Here is a 17,625-nt window from a genome sequence, read left to right on the forward strand (position 1 = left end):
GATTTTCAGACAACTAAACAAATGGTTTGTAGGTTTAGCTTCAAAAATCAGTTAAGCTCAGTTTCTGGATTGTTCATAGACTGTTTTATTGCCTTTGGCAAAATGTTTGCTAAAACATACTCTAAAAGATCTTGAGGATTATAGGAGGTTCCTGTGGTAGGGAGAGTAGAGGCTTTTCATTAGCATCTAATTGAGCGCCATCATTTGTGAATGACTCCATTTGTAGGGGGAAAGGTGAAAAATTCACTGTGGGTTTTTCTCAGAAGAATTTAAAATATGACTGGATTTTCAGACTTTAGAAAGAAAATTGTGTTTGTAGTTTGCAAAGTCCATCTGGTGTTCGCTGTTACCTACTTATTGTCATAGAACCCTGACCTCGTAGGAGCAGATTTTTTTTGAAAAGTGACCGGCCTGAAGGATATATGGAATTATCGGTAGAATCTTAATTTCAAGTAGTCCAAGGTCAAGACTTACGGAGTTTAGTATCGCTCAGTAGATGACGGTTTGGTTGCCGCGTGTGTCCTCAGCAAGTTTCGTAACTTGTAGAGATGCTTTCCCCGTTGCTAAAGGCTGCTTTTCAAATGAGTGGTGATTAATGGATGACTTTTCTCAATTGGACAGGCTTGAGGCATGCTTCTTCCGATCCTCAGATACGCAGTCCATTGTGCCGCTGGCCTGCCCGCATTTCTTACCTTTAGATATTTAATACAGTGATGGAATAATTTGCTAATTTCTAACTGCTTTTAGTAGAATAAAAAGACTGCTAATGCTTTACCTGCTTTTGCTTTTTTTCTTACGAAGTATGAAGTATTTTTCTCTCGTATCAGCAGTGTCTATCCTTTTGAAACCATTGAAGTTGGCAAAGTGTCGGTAACATTGTAAGTTAACATTTTATAGGTGAAGAATGTGATGTTGAGAACCCAAGAGATTTGATAGTATATATATAATTCATAGCTAGAGATTTAATTCACATTTCTTGTCTCCATGGTCTATGCTGGAATTGTAAAGACTTGACCATTCATGAGTGAAAAATTTTTAGAAGAGTATGTCTGTGATGTAAAAATCCTTAATCTTGAGGTTTCAAGTATTATTTTTTAAATAAAACTATTTTGAGATAGTACTTCAATGTTCATCCCTCTACCTGTCCGTACCCACCCCCTCAAAGTGGGCACCAGTCGGTTCCATGTCTGAGGTTTTACCGTAGAATCTAAACTGGAAGAGTGGTTCTTTAGAAGTGGAGTCTGGAATGTAGGTAGTGATTTTGGACATAGGCGGTTCCTAAGTTACAGATAATTCATACATTTAAACCTGTGTCCCCGAGCTGCTCTTTCCAGTTGCTGCTATTTGGAGTACAAATGTCAAGCTTTCAAAGAACTTGGGAGTTCAAAAATAGAAGGAGAAATGAGTGAAAAGCAGACATATTTGAGGGCAATAAATACACATTCAAATCTGTGACCATTTGCCTACAAACGTTTTTCTTCAAACAAGCTTGGTTGTTTTTACCTTTATTTTGTAATATGATTAGAATTCTACCAATTAGGGGTTCATTTGGACTAACTCACATCCTTGTTGAAAGTTGCAAATATTAAAGTGAATTATTTCAGTCTAGTTGATTTCTTTCTGTCACATACCTGACGTGAATCACACTGAGGCAGTAGAAGTTTTAGATAATAATTTAGGAACACAGAACTTACTTAGGAGAAAGGATTAGGAAGCAGGATGATTGGGATTCCCTAATGTAAAATTTAGGGAATTACAGACATCAGGATCGGAGAGAGTGCTAACAAAGAAAAACAACCTAGTTTAGACTTTGTTCAGATAGGGAGAGGATCTGCAGTTGTATTCTAAGGGGTCCTCAGTGCCCATGACCAATAATATCTTTCAGTATCACTTAAGTTTCTTTTGGCTGGCCTGGGAACTTGGCCAACGTGAGCAGCATTACTTCATTAGTAATATTTACTGAATTCCACAGTATCCGTTGAAAAAGTAGGTTTGTAGACTGAACTCATTTATAAGTTAGGTTGTAGCCTGTCCTTGTCCTTGTCTCTCGTCTGTTACCACCTGCTCTCAGCTGATAACATTGCGGTTGCCATTGCTTTCCCATCAGTCACTATAAAATTTGCTGCTCATTTGTGAAATACCAATGGAAGCAGTAAATAGGAAGTCCGGTGCAAGACTTACAGTAAAGTAAGAGAAGCCACTTGGGGAGCAGAAGCGGCCTGTGGGCTTAGGTGGGGGCAGTTGAGCAGTGTCTCAGAACTTCATTGACAAATAACCTTGGTAGATTGACAAGTTAATCTTAACCGTCAGGCAAATCGAACTACCTCTGATAGTAAGCCATGATGAGAAGTGAATTCACATTCATACTGATTTGTGAATTGAGGGATATTACAAAATGTGCATTTCCCCCCCAGATAAATTACATAGAAGAGTGAAATACTGACTTTATTTCATACCTAGAAATGCCTGAAGTTTTCATTGGTGGTAGACAGATTTTTGAAACCTTTTCTCCCTGGCAATGGAATACATTACATTATATATATGTATAATGGATTTTCATTAATGAAAATTATTTTCAAGTAAGCTTAATAAATGTTAGTGTACAAGTTTACAGTCACTGTATCTCTGTTTTGGGGATTGTAGTTACGTTAGATGTTCCTCAATTAGGGGTGATTGTCTTGCATCCTTATCTCTTATCATAATCTGTTTTTCTTCACACAGTGTTATAGTTTTGCTGCTGGACTCTTCCCTCCCTCCCCCCACCCCATCAGGATGATATGAGACTTGAAAGAAGACGATGCATACAGGTGACTCAAGTTTTGAAATACAGTAAAGCTATGGCTGTCTGAGCGAATGTGGGAACTGGTGCTGTATTTTGAATGTGGGTGCTTTCTGATAAACATCGTAGTGGGGGGAATTATATTTAGATCGATAAATACAAAGATAGTTGTGATATTTAATAAACTTGACTTTGGGAATCTGTTTGATATTAGTGACTGAGTAGTGTGGTATTAACACAAGTACAGCATAGTAATTGCTAGTACTTGACTTTTTCAAAAGTGGTTGGTTGGCTAATACTTTGGTAAAATTGAAGCGCTTCTGTCAAAAACAAAAAAATATTCACCTTTATGGTTGAATGCATGTTTCCTTCAGCTCCCCATTAGGATTGAGCAGATCTTTTAAGGACATACGGAGTAGGTGTTCGTGTATCTAAATTCAGACTGACAGTTAAAGTAAGGATATTATACCCATACGTATGATTCCTTGGAAAAATAAAGTCTGGGATTTTGTTTTTTTCTTCCCTTGTTCCCTCCTTCATCCTTTCCTCCAGCCCTCTCTCTTTCTCTTCTTCCTTCCTTCTTTCCTTTCATCCTTTTGTTATTTGTATTTACATGGGAGAAGCAGTATAAAGGCATTTTTGAAAGAGTATTTTTGATTGAGTTTTGTTTTTTTTTTTTTTAAATTTTTTTTTTCAACGTTTATTTATTTTTGGGACAGAGAGAGACAGAGCATGAACGGGGGAGGGGCAGAGAGAGAGGGAGACACAGAATCGGAAACAGGCTCCAGGCTCTGAGCCGTCAGCCCAGAGCCTGATGCGGGGCTCGAGCTCACGGACCGCGAGATCGTGACCTGGCTGAAGTCGGACGCTTAACCGACTGCGCCACCCAGGCGCCCCATTGAGTGAGTTATTAATTGAGGTGATCTTATTAATGGAAAATGGAAAAATGGAGGCTAGCCCATCTATGGCTGTGTTCACACTCTTGAAACTACAGGGTGGCTGATGGATAAAGTGGTAACTTTTAAACTTGTATATTCTTTAAATCACACTGATTGTGAGGCTTTTTGTTGAACCAAGTGCCTTATATTTGTAGACTTTGTCAGGATAGTCTTATTGGATTATATTTATAAACTGTTTGAAAATGTGGTCTTTAACTGGGAAAGAAGTAATGACATAAACCTTACATAGAGATTTAATTGCATTACTGGTGTAGCTCTTAAAGTTGTTGTGACTGGTTTTTGTTTTTGGTGATCTATGCTTTCTAAAGGAAAAAAATTACCTTTTTGACTTTAGAGTGGGATTCAAAAAAATGTCTCTACTATTTTGAATGAAGAAATGTGTTTTGAGTATATTTTTAAATGAAATTGTAGATGAAATAATGTTTTACCTTAATGCGGGATTCACAGAATCTTCTGGTAATTCTCTTTTAAGTAAAAGGTGACTGGGTAATCCTCTTTGATCCGTCTCTCAGACGTGCGCCCTAGAGCTGCCCCGTGTACACGTTCTGGCTGAGGGGCTCGTAAAGTCAACGTGGTGCCGAGGCTGAGTGTCACTGTCCTAGAGAAATGAGTAGGAATATTTACGGAGAAAAACTTTAGAATTTGGTGAAAATTTTGTCGTCCGATTTTATAAGTTTGACCTTTTGGTGCCGGAACAGTTTTCAGCACTGTCGGCCCGCGGATTGCTCGTCGGGCACCATAGGGCACATTGGCTTTCCCAAGTAGGTGTTCACTTTCAACCGAGGTCAGTAGAGACACCAAGCATTTGTGGGATATCTCCAGGATTTATCCATGAATAGTTAATGATTTTGGTTGGAGATGTTCCTGCATGAAATTTTGAGGTCGTGGCAAAGTTGCTCTTTTCTTTCTCCTTTAATCTCTATGAGTGAGATACAAAGGGTTCCCAAGCAGCCCTTTTTCTTGAAAGGCTTATGGATGGCATGAGGTGTCTAAAGAGTAAAAACAGTTTATTATAAAGGTTACCTAGTCACTTTTATGAATGCCGGAACACAAAAATTCTACGAAGATTCGATTTATGATCTAATGCGGGCTCTCTCATTTGGCCTTGTGTTCTTTAAAAGTTATCAACACTTAGCGGCTTATGAGGGAAAAACTCAAGAAGGAAGATCTGACTTTCTCTACATATGTATTAGCTGTTGCTGTATTTCCCTTTTAATGACTTAAAGGTTAGTAATTGTTTTTGAGCACGAAATTAGCAGCTGTCCAGATCATCATTAATTAAGGCAGCAGTCACTCTTGTGTTCCTGTGCACACATTTTATTGTACTTCACCTGATAGAACTTGACCACACAAACGCTCACGAGGAGTTCTTCCGTGAAAGCTATTTCTGGAATGCTGCTGCATACTCGAAAGTGGGTGTTCTGTTCTCCCTAGGCTTTCATGGCACTGACTCTCTCTGTTGGTTGGATGCTACGATGCCCTGCTCTGTCATCCCACTTGGGTGGTTAGGTGTGGGTCCAGAGCTGCTAGAAAGTGTGTTGAACTAGGTGTTGACTGATGATTGGTCTTTCAAAAGCAAAGGCTTTAATAATAGATTTCTCTTGAGCACCAAGCTAAAGTCAAACTTTGATGTACCTCTAGTACTTGTGTATATGGGTATTCTCATACCCTTTAGATTTGAGGGTCTTTTTGCATATTTAAAAATAAGACTATAAATGAAGTAAAATTGAATTGTTTTTAAATTTGGGGACAAAAAATTATCTGTGGCCAAACAACTGTTGGGCTCACGTTTGCCTTGTACCGGGTACTGTAACGTACCGTGATAGGTGGCCTGCCCACAAGGATCCCTGTGCCTAGAAGCTAATGGCACCGTTCAGTTGGGGAAGTGGGAAGATATGTAAACAAACGCTGCAGTGGATATTTGTCATCAGTTCTTAAAACTTCTGTATTGAATTCAAGGCATCTAGAGTAAAAACAGAAAGCTCTCTTTGGTTAACAGCATTCACAGTACTTGGCCCTCACCTGACCCCCACATGCCGACATTTCGCGAATCTACTTTCGTGTCCTACTCCTTTCTCCTGAGCTCCAGACTCCCGTGGCTGCCTCCTGGCTGGCTGTTCTGCGCACATCCCTGCCCTCCCATTCATTCCCGTTAGAGATGAGTGACAGTCTACCCAAGCACACCGTCCTCCTCAGAGCCTCGGAGCATTCTTTATCCTTTTGAATTAAGAGGTAACCACGTTTCACTTATTCAAGATGCAGAGGGGCACTTGGGTGGCTCCGTTGGTTGAGCTTCGGACTCTTGATCTCAGCTCGAGTCATGATCTCAGGGTCATGAATTCGGGCCCCATGTTGGGCTCCACACTGGGCATGAGCCTACTTAAAAAAAATAAAAGATGTAGAATCACTTACTTCTGAGATTGCATTTGGAAAATGCACTGCCTCAGAGATTTTGGTGTACATTAATATAAAAGCTCTTGCATGTTTTTTTCCAGTTTATTGGATAAAAGGACCTCCCACTCTTATTTGTTATTTATGCTCGTGAGTAGCCAGTGGAACATAATTTGTGGAAAGCTGTTGGATATAGCAGTCGATACCATTCTTGATGTTGGCATCGTCTTCTTTAACAATTAAGATTGTCGAACAATAGTGATAGGTTAGTCATTTTAAAACTTGAAAGAGTTCTGGAACATATAGAACTACAACTCTTTTAGGTGGAATGCCTTGGAAATTATTTTAAATTGTGCTGATTTGCTCATAGGGTCTTTGTCATATTTCTTAAGTGTATGAATTTAAGTGCTTAAAACTAATATGGCAGAATTTGAAACTTTAGATTCACTAATTCATCTTATTATTTATTTATTTAAAAAAATTTAATGTTTATTTATTTTTGAGAGAGAGAGAGACAGAGTGCCAGCAGGGGAGGGGCAGAGAGGGGAATCACAGAATCTGAAACAGGTTCCAGGCTCCAAGCTGTTGTCACAGAGCCTGATGTGGGGCTCGAACCCACAACCTGTGAGATCATGACCTGAGCTGAAGTTGGACACTTAACCGACTGAACCACCCAGGCACCCCTCTAATTCATTGTAAAATGTGAGTTTTCTAGGGCAAGGTTTGCATATTTAATTGTCTAGGAGTATGGCATATTATTAGGGTAGCAGTTAGAAGTCAGATCTGTAAATTAAAAGAAAAAATGAACTTTTAAATCTCATTCAGATGTAGGGTGCATTGGGTTTGCACATTTTAATATTTTGGCACATAACTGCCAGTTTGCCTCCTTTTGGGATTGTTCTTCACACAGCCCTGTGCATCTGGTCTTCATGTTTTTCCCTTCTCTAGCTTCTACTCATTTCTTAACCCTGGGCAATCAGATTCCACTTCTAATAATTCAACAAATTTATTGTTTTTGGTGAATGGTAAATCCAGTGGATTTATATTTTGCTCTCAGTCTGTTACTTTTTCTCCCCGTTTATTAAGTAATACACAGACACTGAAGAAATTTGGAAATTTGTTTTTTTTTTTTTAAAAAATTTTTTTTTTCAATGTTTTTATTTATTTTTGGGACAGAGAGAGACAGAGCATGAACGGGGGAGGGGCAGAGAGAGAGGGAGACACAGAATCGGAAACAGGCTCCAGGCTCCGAGCCATCAGCCCAGAGCCTGACGCGGGGCTCGAACTCACGGACCGCGAGATCGTGACCTGGCTGAAGTCGGACGCTTAACCGACTGCGCCACCCAGGCGCCCCAAGAAATTTGGAAATTTGTAAGAATAGAGAGAAGTAGGAGGAAGTAGACCCAAAGTTCTGTCCAGTTCACACTGGCACGTTTCCTTTCAAGTTTTTGTTTTCTGTGCCATTTTTGACATTCAGGATGGTGTGCTTGGGTTAGAATGTATTTTGTGTTATTTACATATTCTCTTTTTTTGGCTTAGCATTGGATCATAAATATTCCCCTGTGTCATTGAAAACTTAGCTAAGTTAATGATCTGCTGTCAGATCACTTGAAACTTGAAGCAAATCTGGAGCATTCGGAACTGTAGCTTTTTTGAGGGTGAAGTACTTTTAGAAATGCACTTTAAAGTGTGCTGATTTGAGGATATTTCATTATGTGATCATTTCCTAGTTGGATATCTCCTATTTGACATTGTTTTTAAATTTTTCCTTTCCTTTTTTATTTTAAAGTACTAACATCTGTGCACAAATGCTTGGTTATGTGTTAAATTACTTTCTTATAATTGAGTCCTAGGAGTGTGAGTATTGGGTTATAGAGTTTTGAAAACTTTTAAGGCCCTTGATACAACTTTTCAGAAAACTCTTTGGTACTATGTACCAATTTATACCCACTCGCATTACATGAATGTGTGTCTTTTGATGTATCTTTGTGAGCGTGAGTATTACAGTTAAAAATAACTCTAATTCAGCTGGCAAAAAGAAGAATCTCCTATTTTAGGAAATACAAAAGTAATAGTGTATACTCAATAGAGGAAAAAGTTTTAAGTTCTTCAGAAATGTCTAAAGTAATAACTGGTGCCTGGCTGGTTGGAAGAGCATGTGACTCTTGATTTCGGGGTCGTGAGTTCAAGTCCCACAGCAGGTGTGGAGATTACTTAAATAAATAAAACTTGAAAAAAAAGAAGAAATGCATCAATTAGGCAACAAAGCTAATAGTTCGGTAGATATTCTCCTCCCAGGTTCCGTCTTTCTAGCAAGTCATTTTTGTTTAATGCTTTTGTGGCATTTGCACTCGTTCGCTTAACTCTTGTTTTGTCCCACCTGGTCTGACAGTTCCCCAAGGTCAGATGGCTATGGCTTACTCTCTTTGTGTACCCTGTGTCTGTTGAGCAGGGTTCCTGGGACATAAAAATGGCTTGGTGAATTCTTTGCAAAAATAGTAACTTTCGCCATCCTTATCCCTAAATAATATTTTAATGTGAGCGTCTGCTCTAATACATTTCTTAAGATGGTTTTAAGACTTCCACATTATCTTCCCTCTCCTCTCCCTTTAGTATTTCATGTTTGTATTATTTCAGCTTCTAATCGCTACGTGGAAGCGGTTAATGATGATATGACTAAATATCACATGAAAGAACATACGATATTTATGGGAATGATGAGAAACCTAAGGGTAGCCACATTGCAGAGTTGAATTTCTTAGTCCTTAGGGCCTTTGTTCTAAGACCCAGATGAGACCAGATAAACTTACATTTGTTAATTTTAGACTTTAGGGATACTTACTATACGTATCTCCAAAGAATGTTTGAGTTCTGGGAAGATGACAGCAGGACATAGTTTTTTGAATCTCCACAGTTTTCTCTAAAAACAAAGTAACTAGAACAGCAAAACGGATACCTCGTGGACACCACCTCTACAAGATGAAGTGAACGGTGTCCCCACAAACCCCAGTGCAAGTGGGTGAGGGCCAACCCCCAGTAACTACAAGACGTGCATGGTGTCCGTGCTTGTACAGAAGGAGGCAGCAGGCCGTCTGAAGGGCCTGAGAACAGGAGAACCGCGGGGTCGCCAGCAAAAACTCCCTGGAAAGGGTGGCCAGCAGATTTGAGAACAGTAGCGGAGACAGAGATGTTTTCAAGTTTCCAGGATGTATGGGGCGTGTGGCGAGTTCTGAGGGTCAGAGCCGTCTGGTCCCTATGAACTTTCAAAGACAGTTGAAGCTCCTTTCCTGGCCAAAGCCCTGCACTTGAGGAGACACTGCTGGGAACGGAATCCAAAATACGCAGGATGGCGACGGTGGAGGCAAAGGGAAAAAAGGTCGGATGAAGTGAGGGAAGGTGAACACACAGGAGATCTCACTTACGAGGCTGTATTTCAGTACCCTTCATGGAGACATAAAAGGACCAAAGCCAGAAAAGTTCTTCAGTTTTCTAAGTTTTTTTATTTTAGGGGTGCCTGGGTGTCTCAGTTGGTTAAGTGTCTCACTCTTGATTTCGGCTCAGGTCAGGATCTCATGGTTCGTGGGTTTGAGCCCTGCATTGCGCTCTGCCCTGACAGCGTGGAGCCTGCTTGGGATTCTCTCCCTCCCTCCCTCCCTCTCTCTCTCTGCCTCTGCCCCTTCCCGTGCTCATGGTTTCTCTTGCTTTCACAGAACAAATAAGTAAACTTTAAAAAAAAAAAAGTAAAAATAAATGTTTTTTATTTTACATGAAAATGAGCAACAGGCAAGGATTGCAGTCATATTTCCCACAGAGCTTTTGTAAGAAGAAAGGAATAAGGAGCAGAGTAATATTTGTGCAGACAGTGAAAGCGTGACAGCGAGAAATGTCCATAAAGCTAATGAAAACGATAACCTAGTGTTTTAGAACAAACCCAAATTTAGAAAGCGATATGAATATAAATCCGGATAGAAATCCTAGAAATGTGGTGGTAACTGAAGAAACGGGGAGAAAGTCATTAATAAAAATCTAGAAGCCTAATTTAGAAGGAACACAAGAGTGAACAAACACAATAAAGAATTTCTTTAGCGAACTGGAGATAAATAGAAAAAAAAAATTAAACAAAAAACTGAAGAAAAATAACCATCTAGAAAAAGGTGACAGTTATTAAAGACAGGCAGTAAGGTTTCAACATATGGTAATAAGAAATCCTGAAGAACAAAAGTAATGAAACTTAATATATACTAAAAGTTAAATTTCCTGAAATTAAAAAAAAAAAAAAGATTTGCCACCACATTTTGAAAAGGTATGTTGTATACTTGTGTTATATGGGTCCAGAAATGACCCAACATGTAGACGTATTTTTTAAAAATTACTGGACTTAAAAGATTCTTGGTGGGGCGCCTGGGTGGCTCATCAGTTGAGCGTCTGACTTTGCTTCAGGTCATGATGTTGCAGTCTGTGAGTTCGAGCCTTGCATTGGACTCTGTGCTGACAGCTCAGAACCTGGAGCCTGCTTTGGATTCTGTGTCTCCCTCTCTCTCTGTTCCTCCCTCACTCACATTGTCTGTCTCTCTCAAAAGTAAAGATTAAAAAAATTAAAAAAAAAGATTCTTGGGGTATCTAGGCAAAGACATAAGTCATTATTAAAGGGAAAGAATAGGGGTGCCTGGGGAGCTCAGTTGGTTAGGCATCTGTCATCGGCTCAGGTCATGATCTCATGGTTCGGGAGTTCAAGCCCCACACTGGGCGCCGGGCTGACAGCTCAGAGTCTGGAGCCTGTTTCAGATTCTGTGTTCCTCTGTCTGTGCCTACCCAACTTGTGCTCTGTTTGTCTTTCTCTCTCTCTCTCTCTTTCTCAAAAAAACAAAACAAAACAAAACAAAACAAAAAAAACATTAAAAATTTTTTTTAAGGATTTAAAAAAAAATAAAGGGAAAGAATAATTAGATTACTTGATTTTGATAGTAACACTTTATGCCAGAAGCAGTGGGGTAACATTTAGTATTCTCAACAAAAACAAAAAAAGAAAGCCTGGAATTTTATATCCAGCTAAATGGACTAAACTATAAAAACAGACAAAGTGTTAGGAACACAGGTATGAATTTGGGGAACTTTGGTTTCTTTTTGAGCACTTCTTGAGGACTCTACTGGAGAATAAACTTGGGCAACCCAGAAAGACTGCAGGGACATGGATAGAAGGGGAGCGTTAAACAGATGCTTGTGGAACTGAAAGTGAATGATGGTTATCTGTGAGTGTGTTCTAGAATGCCCGTGCTCTCTGCAGTGAAGGTGCAGTTCAAATAACTGGAAAAATGAAAGAAGAAAGTTGCTGATTGCTTCCTAGTTCTTCATGGGGAGTAAAAGGGTAGTACTTCAAATGAGATGCTCAGAGGAGAGGACAGTTTAGGGGAGACCGCTAATCATTAAATTTTGGTGAGGATTTTAAGTAGGGGAATCCGCGGGGCCTACTTCTTCAACTCAAGACACGTAACGAGAGGGAAGGAAAACAGAAGAGGTTTGGGGCTGGCTATGCCAGAAATATGTTAATATAGAACTAACTATCAGAACAAAGTACAGAGCTCTAAACCTGTTTCTTGTGGAGAACTAGAAGCATAACGATGGTAAGAATACCTTGTAATACACAGAGTACATGGTGTGTACATAGCGCATGCCCAGGAGATGTGCTCTTATTTTTATGATTAGTGTTCTCACCCCATCCAGTCGTTACCGTACTATTCATGTGTATTGGGGGCTTGCATTTTCTTAAATTTCTCCTGAATTTGAGAAATTGGGATGTCTTTTCAAATTACACGTTAATGTCTCAAACTTTATGTTAGGCTTGTATTACCAGAGTTAACAGTCCGTTCGAATTCATATCTCATTTACATAGCTTAAAATTTGTGTTGAAGGACTGTTTTATCTATTATTGGGATTATGCTACTTTGTGGCCTATGATTTGGACTGTGGAATTAGGCAGAAAGCATTTCCAGGAGCAGGGTAGGCGGAAGGGGAAAAACTGTGATGGGTAAAGGGTGTTATTCTTGGAACCAAGATAGCTGAAAATTAACATTTTGCTTTTTCATACTTATGAAATGATGAATGTATAACATCCATTTTTACATGAATATCTTGTTGCAGTTATTACATTTTTCAACAATATCCTTCAAAATTGAAAGATACCTGAAATACTTAAGCTCTTCTTTTTCCCCATTGAGTAAGACACAACATGTTTGTAATTTTTTTCTTCCTTTGACAGCAGGGACTTTTTCCTATCCCCTCACCTTTCTTATAAGGTGGGGGGGGGGGCGGGGGCGCACGCACGTGTGTGTGTGTAACTATTCCATGAAACATAATTTATGTGCCATAAAAATTTATTCATTTTATGAGTAAATTTGAGTTTTTGTTGAACTAGCACGATTGTGCAGCTCTCACTACCACAATCCAGCTTACATACTGTTACTTAAAAATAACTCAAGTTCAGGTAGAACTTCTTTAAAGAAGAAAGTGAAAGTCACCAGTGATCCTAACATTCAGATTTACTTCGTGTGCTTTGTGGCTCCTTTAGACCATATTTAAGAAACAAAATCGGGGTCATATTTTACTTACTTTTTGTAGTCTTTTACAATTTCAACACTTCTCCATCATTAATATTCTTTTATAGCATCATTTTTAATGGCTAATTGGTATTCTACAAATTAGTTACTATTTAACCTATTCCCCATTGTTGCTAATTAGTTCATAAATAATGTTTAAGCGAACATTATTATGTAGTCTTTTTGTTCCTCTTTGATTTATTGCCTTAGGTCTAATTCCTCGAAGTTGTAGTTGTTGAATTAAAGGATATGTACATTTTAAAAGACTTACGATACATATTTTCAAATATGTTTTAAAGTACAATTGTCACTTCTGCCAGTTACACATCAGAACTTTCCCATGCTCTAGAATCCTGGCGATTTCAAAATGTTTGTTAATTTGATAGACACAGTAACTTAATTATTTTCCCTTGCACATGTTTGAATGTTAGTGAGACCGAGTATGTTCTGTGTTATTCATGTGTTATGTTTTATGTTATTCATATGTGAGTTTCCTTTCAATATTCTTTGCTGGTATTTTTTTGAGGTTGTTGTTGTTGTTGTTTTAATTTGTAAGAGATCCTCATTGAAGCTTTATTGTAATGCCAAGAACTGTTACAAGCAATTTACATTTTTTTAATGCGTGTACTCTTCATGGTAACTCTGAGATAGGCATGATAAGCCCAGCAGGGATTAGGGGGCCTGCCCCAGGTTGATCCTGTGAATGTAGCTAGGATTCAAACCTGGGAGCAAGCGTGGCTCTAGACTCTTAACCAGTTACTTAGTTACTGCCAATCAGACATTTTCCAGTTTGCATTTGTCTTTTTAATTTTTGTTCCCAGTATCATTATACAGGATTTTAAAGTTTCTGTATGGAGAAACTAGGTCTTATTAGTGTAACACCTGGGACATAATAGATTCTCAAATATTTCTTGAACAAGTGAGAACAAACCCATTAATAATCGTTGATGGTGGTGACCTTTTATTTTCTGGATTGTATTTCCTCTTTTAAAGAGATTCCCAAGAGTTTCATAAATAATTTACTCTTTGGTTTTGATAAAATATAATAAGCTTATCTGTATTAGCTTTTCTGGAAAGTCCGTGGAAGTAACTGCTGCTTTAAAAAGGAACATTGTTCTTAAGCACGTATGAGTTGTGAAGAATGTGTATTAACAACAGTGATTTGAATTGTAAATTCAAGTGAAATAAAGTATGTGTTTTGGTTCTAGGAATAATTTGATGAAGTTTAGTTTTTGTAGTTTTAGAAAAAGGGTAGATTTGGCCACTGTTTAAAAAGATTTTTGAATAAATTGTGGTTTACTTTAAGAAGTAACAAGCTGTAAAAGGAAAGCCCAAACTAAGAAAGCTGAAGGAAAAAGTTATTACGGTTTAAGATTTGGATATTGTAGATTACTTTCTCCAAAGGTGTGTAATTTAAGATTTTACCTCTTTCTAAAAGGTTTTGTCTTCCTTTTCCTTTGATATTTGACATCAGGCTACTTTGTAGTCTTTCTTTAGTTTGGTCAAGACCTGTATATCCTTCATGCTAGTCTTTTTAAAACGTGTAGCATCTTGGGGCGCCTGGGTGGCTCAGTCAGTTAAGCGTCCGACTTCGGCTCAAGTCATGATCTCACAGTTTGTGAGTGAGTTCGAGCCCCGCGTCGGGCTCTGTGCTGACAGTTTGCTCAGAGCCTGGAGCCTGCTTCAGATTCTGTCTCCCTTTCTCTCTGCCCCTCCCCCACTCACACTCTGTCTCTGTCTCTCTCTCTCTCAAAAATAAATAAGCATTACAAAAAAATTTAAAAAAACGTGTAGCATCTATATCGTTGAATGGATCTCTGTATTAGAGATTAGATTAGAGAGAAACACAGATTTATCTCCCATTTTTATACACCATCCCCGAAATACACTCCATGGAATCAAGTACTCCAAAAAGCAGACACTTGAAAATGTAAATATTTATCTTATTGTAAACCTAGATCTCCTTTCTGTAAAGTTATAAAAGTTAAAAAAAATGTGTTGGATATTTGCTGTTTCTCTAACCTGCTCGTTACAACCAGCGTTCTTTCCTCCTATTAGAAGTAGTATTTTTTAGGCTATGTTCAGCTGACATGTTAAAAATTCATATTTGTACTTTTCCTCTATATTAAGCAGTAATTACTCAGTTTACATGCGTATGCTAGTACTTCATTATGAAAGGAAGAAATAATCAGTTTTCCTTATTCTCCTTAGTGGTAAAAACGCTTTTAATCTTAAATTTTTATTTTCATTTATTTTTATTTTTTTAATTAAAAAAATTTTTTTTAACGTTTATTTTTATTTTGAGAGAGAGACAAGAGAGCTTGAGTGGAAAAGGGACTGAGAGCGAGAGACACAGAATCTGAAGTAGGCTCCAGGCCCTGGAACCCATGAACCGTGAGATCATGACCTGAGCCGAAGTTGGACATTTAACTGACTGAGCTTGAATTTTTCAATTCTTCCTTTGGTTACTTCTGTAACTTTAAATATAGTAATGTGTTTATAGCTCTGTTTTATTATTTAAAAAACTAATGACTGTCCTCCCAGAAAGACGAAATCGAATAGCTCTCTGTGCTGCTTTTCTTCCTGCCAATTTGTTGTCTTCTAAGTTTTTTTTCTGGGGGCGCTTGGGTGGCTCAGTTGGTTAAGCATCCAACTTTAGCTCAGGTCATGATCTTGTGGTCCGTGAGTTCGAGCCCCACGTCGGGTTCTATGCTGACAGCTTGGAGCCTGGAGCCTGCTTCCAATTCTGTATCTCCCTCTCTCTGCCCCTCCCCTGCTTGCACTCTGTCTGTCTCTCTCTCTCTCTCAAAAATAAACATTAAAAAAAAATTAAAGCTTTTTTTCTGTTGATTATGACTAAAATTTTATAAAACTGATTTAAACCTCTCTTTCTTGATCCATCACTTTTAGACAATTTCTCTTGATTTCCCAAGATACTCAGTGAGGATTTTAGGACCTTTGTTACATTTCTTAACTACATCACAGACTTTACCCACCAGATGGTCACTTTTACATTGTATGTACATAAGTATATATACACTTTTATGCACCTTTCCTTAACTAGAATTGAATCCCATGTTTTGTTTTTGAGATTCTTTTGAAAATTGAAAACAAAAAACTGTCCTGGAAAAGTGGAGAGAGGGAGATGTAAATATTGTGTCACTAAGTTTGTTCCACTCGTAGGTGAGATGCTAACCCTGGGACTGAGGTGTGGTGTTGGCAATATAATGGTTGGTTTTGTAAGAGGATTTAATTCTGGTACTGTATGAGTTGATATGCATTGAACTTTCACCAGAAAGAACTTTATTAAAAGCCTCAGATGCAGAGTAATTGTTTATGACACTTGTCACCTTTGGTCTGTACATGACCCTCCCCCCCCTTTTTTTTAATAGTAAATACCTGTGCACCCCTGTTGCCCAGCTCAAGAACTTCACTTCCTCCACCATGTCAGCTTCTCCCCCTGTGAGAGGACTGCAGACAGGTTGGGTGTTTATGGTGAGCCATTGGACCTGCAGGCTTCAGTTCAGCAAGTGTGAATTGGGGTCTTGGCAAGAAGGACTCATTTGTCCATTGCCAGGTTGAGGAGGCCCCAGTGAGAAGTATGGACTGCTGGGTTGCCCATCTAGCCCTTCCTAGGCACCTGACTTAGTATCCTCACAGGGTCTTTCTTTGGCCTTAGCCTGGGGGCGCCTGTGTTTCAGTGGCTGAGACCCTGTGTGTTGACTAGTGGGTACTTCCTAGAGGCACCCGGAGAGGAGTGACCATGTGGCAGATAGTTGTCTTCTTTTTCTCCAGTTTTCCTTTCTCACCCAGGATGGCACTTACCACTTCCACTGTGGTTTCTGGTGCCAGCTTTCAGCTGGAGGGCTGACATTCCTTTGATCGTTGGTATGATCCCATTGGCCTTTTGTCCTGAAGAAATCTGTCAGAATCTTTGGTTTACTGTCAAGTCCCTATTCTGTGTTTTAATTAATTGATTTTATTTTTGTGACTCCCTACTACCATTTTGGTGGATATTATGGACAATATGAATAAGTATGCTCAGTCTAGCTAGTGCTCTAGATTTTCTTTTTTAAAAGGGCCCTCTTCTCCCATCTCAGGAAACTGAACTTCTTCTAGGTGTGGTGTTGATTTCTTTTCTTGCTGGTAGTCTAAGAGGATTTTTTTTAAAGCACTATTCCAATTATGACCTTGGTTCTCTGTTTACTGGTGAATTTGGATAGCACAGTTGACCCTCGAATGATGCAGTCGAAAATTCAAGTATAATTTTTGACTCTCCAAGAACTTTACTACTACCGTTAACTACTTAACTACTACTGTTGACCAGAATTGTTGCAGGTAATGTAAACAATCGATTATCATGTTTTGTTTTGTATGTTGTATGTATTGTATACTGTGTTCTTACAGTAAGATAGAGAAAAGACCATGTTACTAAGAAAATCATAAGAGAAAATACATTTACAGTACTCTTTATAAAAAAAAAATCATGTATAAGTGGATTTGTGCAGTCAAATCCTTGTTCAAAGGTCAACTGTATAAAGAAGTAGGTGGCCTTTTGGGTCTCAGGAAAACATTCCTGCTTTAAGTAGTATACTTTAAGTGTAGCACTTAAACTTGCCCATGTGAGAAGCAGCCGTGTTGAAAGTCAATACCTGTACTTCATTTTCTGCCTTTGCGACTTTTGGTTTGGGCTCTGTTTGGAAGCACTTTTTTCTCTGTCCCTCATCTGTTCACATGTTTTACCTCCCCATGGACAGATACATGGCCTCTCTTTATTACCTTGAGTTTTGGAGGATGACTGCTTTTCTCTTTCAGGTGCTTCCCATGCAAAGCTCTTGAAAGTGAAATTTTCGGGGGTGCCTGGCTGTGTCAGAAGAGCATGCAACACCTTTTTTTTTTTTTT

The 17,625-nt window shown here is 38.7% G+C and overlaps 1 protein-coding gene across 5 annotated transcripts in view; it reads left to right on the top strand.

Annotated features, from left to right (window-relative positions):
* Positions 1 to 17,625, top strand: part of DYRK1A (dual specificity tyrosine phosphorylation regulated kinase 1A) — a 152,464-nt gene that overhangs the window by 52,245 nt on the left and 82,594 nt on the right. For 4 of the 5 annotated variants that reach the window (XM_086675963.1, XM_086675964.1, XM_086675962.1 and 1 more), the window contains exon 2: positions 2,722 to 2,807. The exons of the other annotated variant lie outside the window; for it this stretch is intronic. In XM_086675963.1, the coding sequence (XP_086532089.1) occupies positions 2,798 to 2,807 (10 nt within the window). In that variant the 5' untranslated portion in view covers positions 2,722 to 2,797. The remainder of the gene's footprint in view (positions 1 to 2,721; positions 2,808 to 17,625) is intronic. 5 annotated transcript variants of the gene reach the window in all.

This window comes from Puma concolor, chromosome C2 (genome assembly GCF_028749965.1).
Source record: "Puma concolor isolate L17-30 chromosome C2, mPumCon1.1.hap2, whole genome shotgun sequence".
Taxonomy (NCBI): domain Eukaryota; kingdom Metazoa; phylum Chordata; class Mammalia; order Carnivora; family Felidae; genus Puma; species Puma concolor.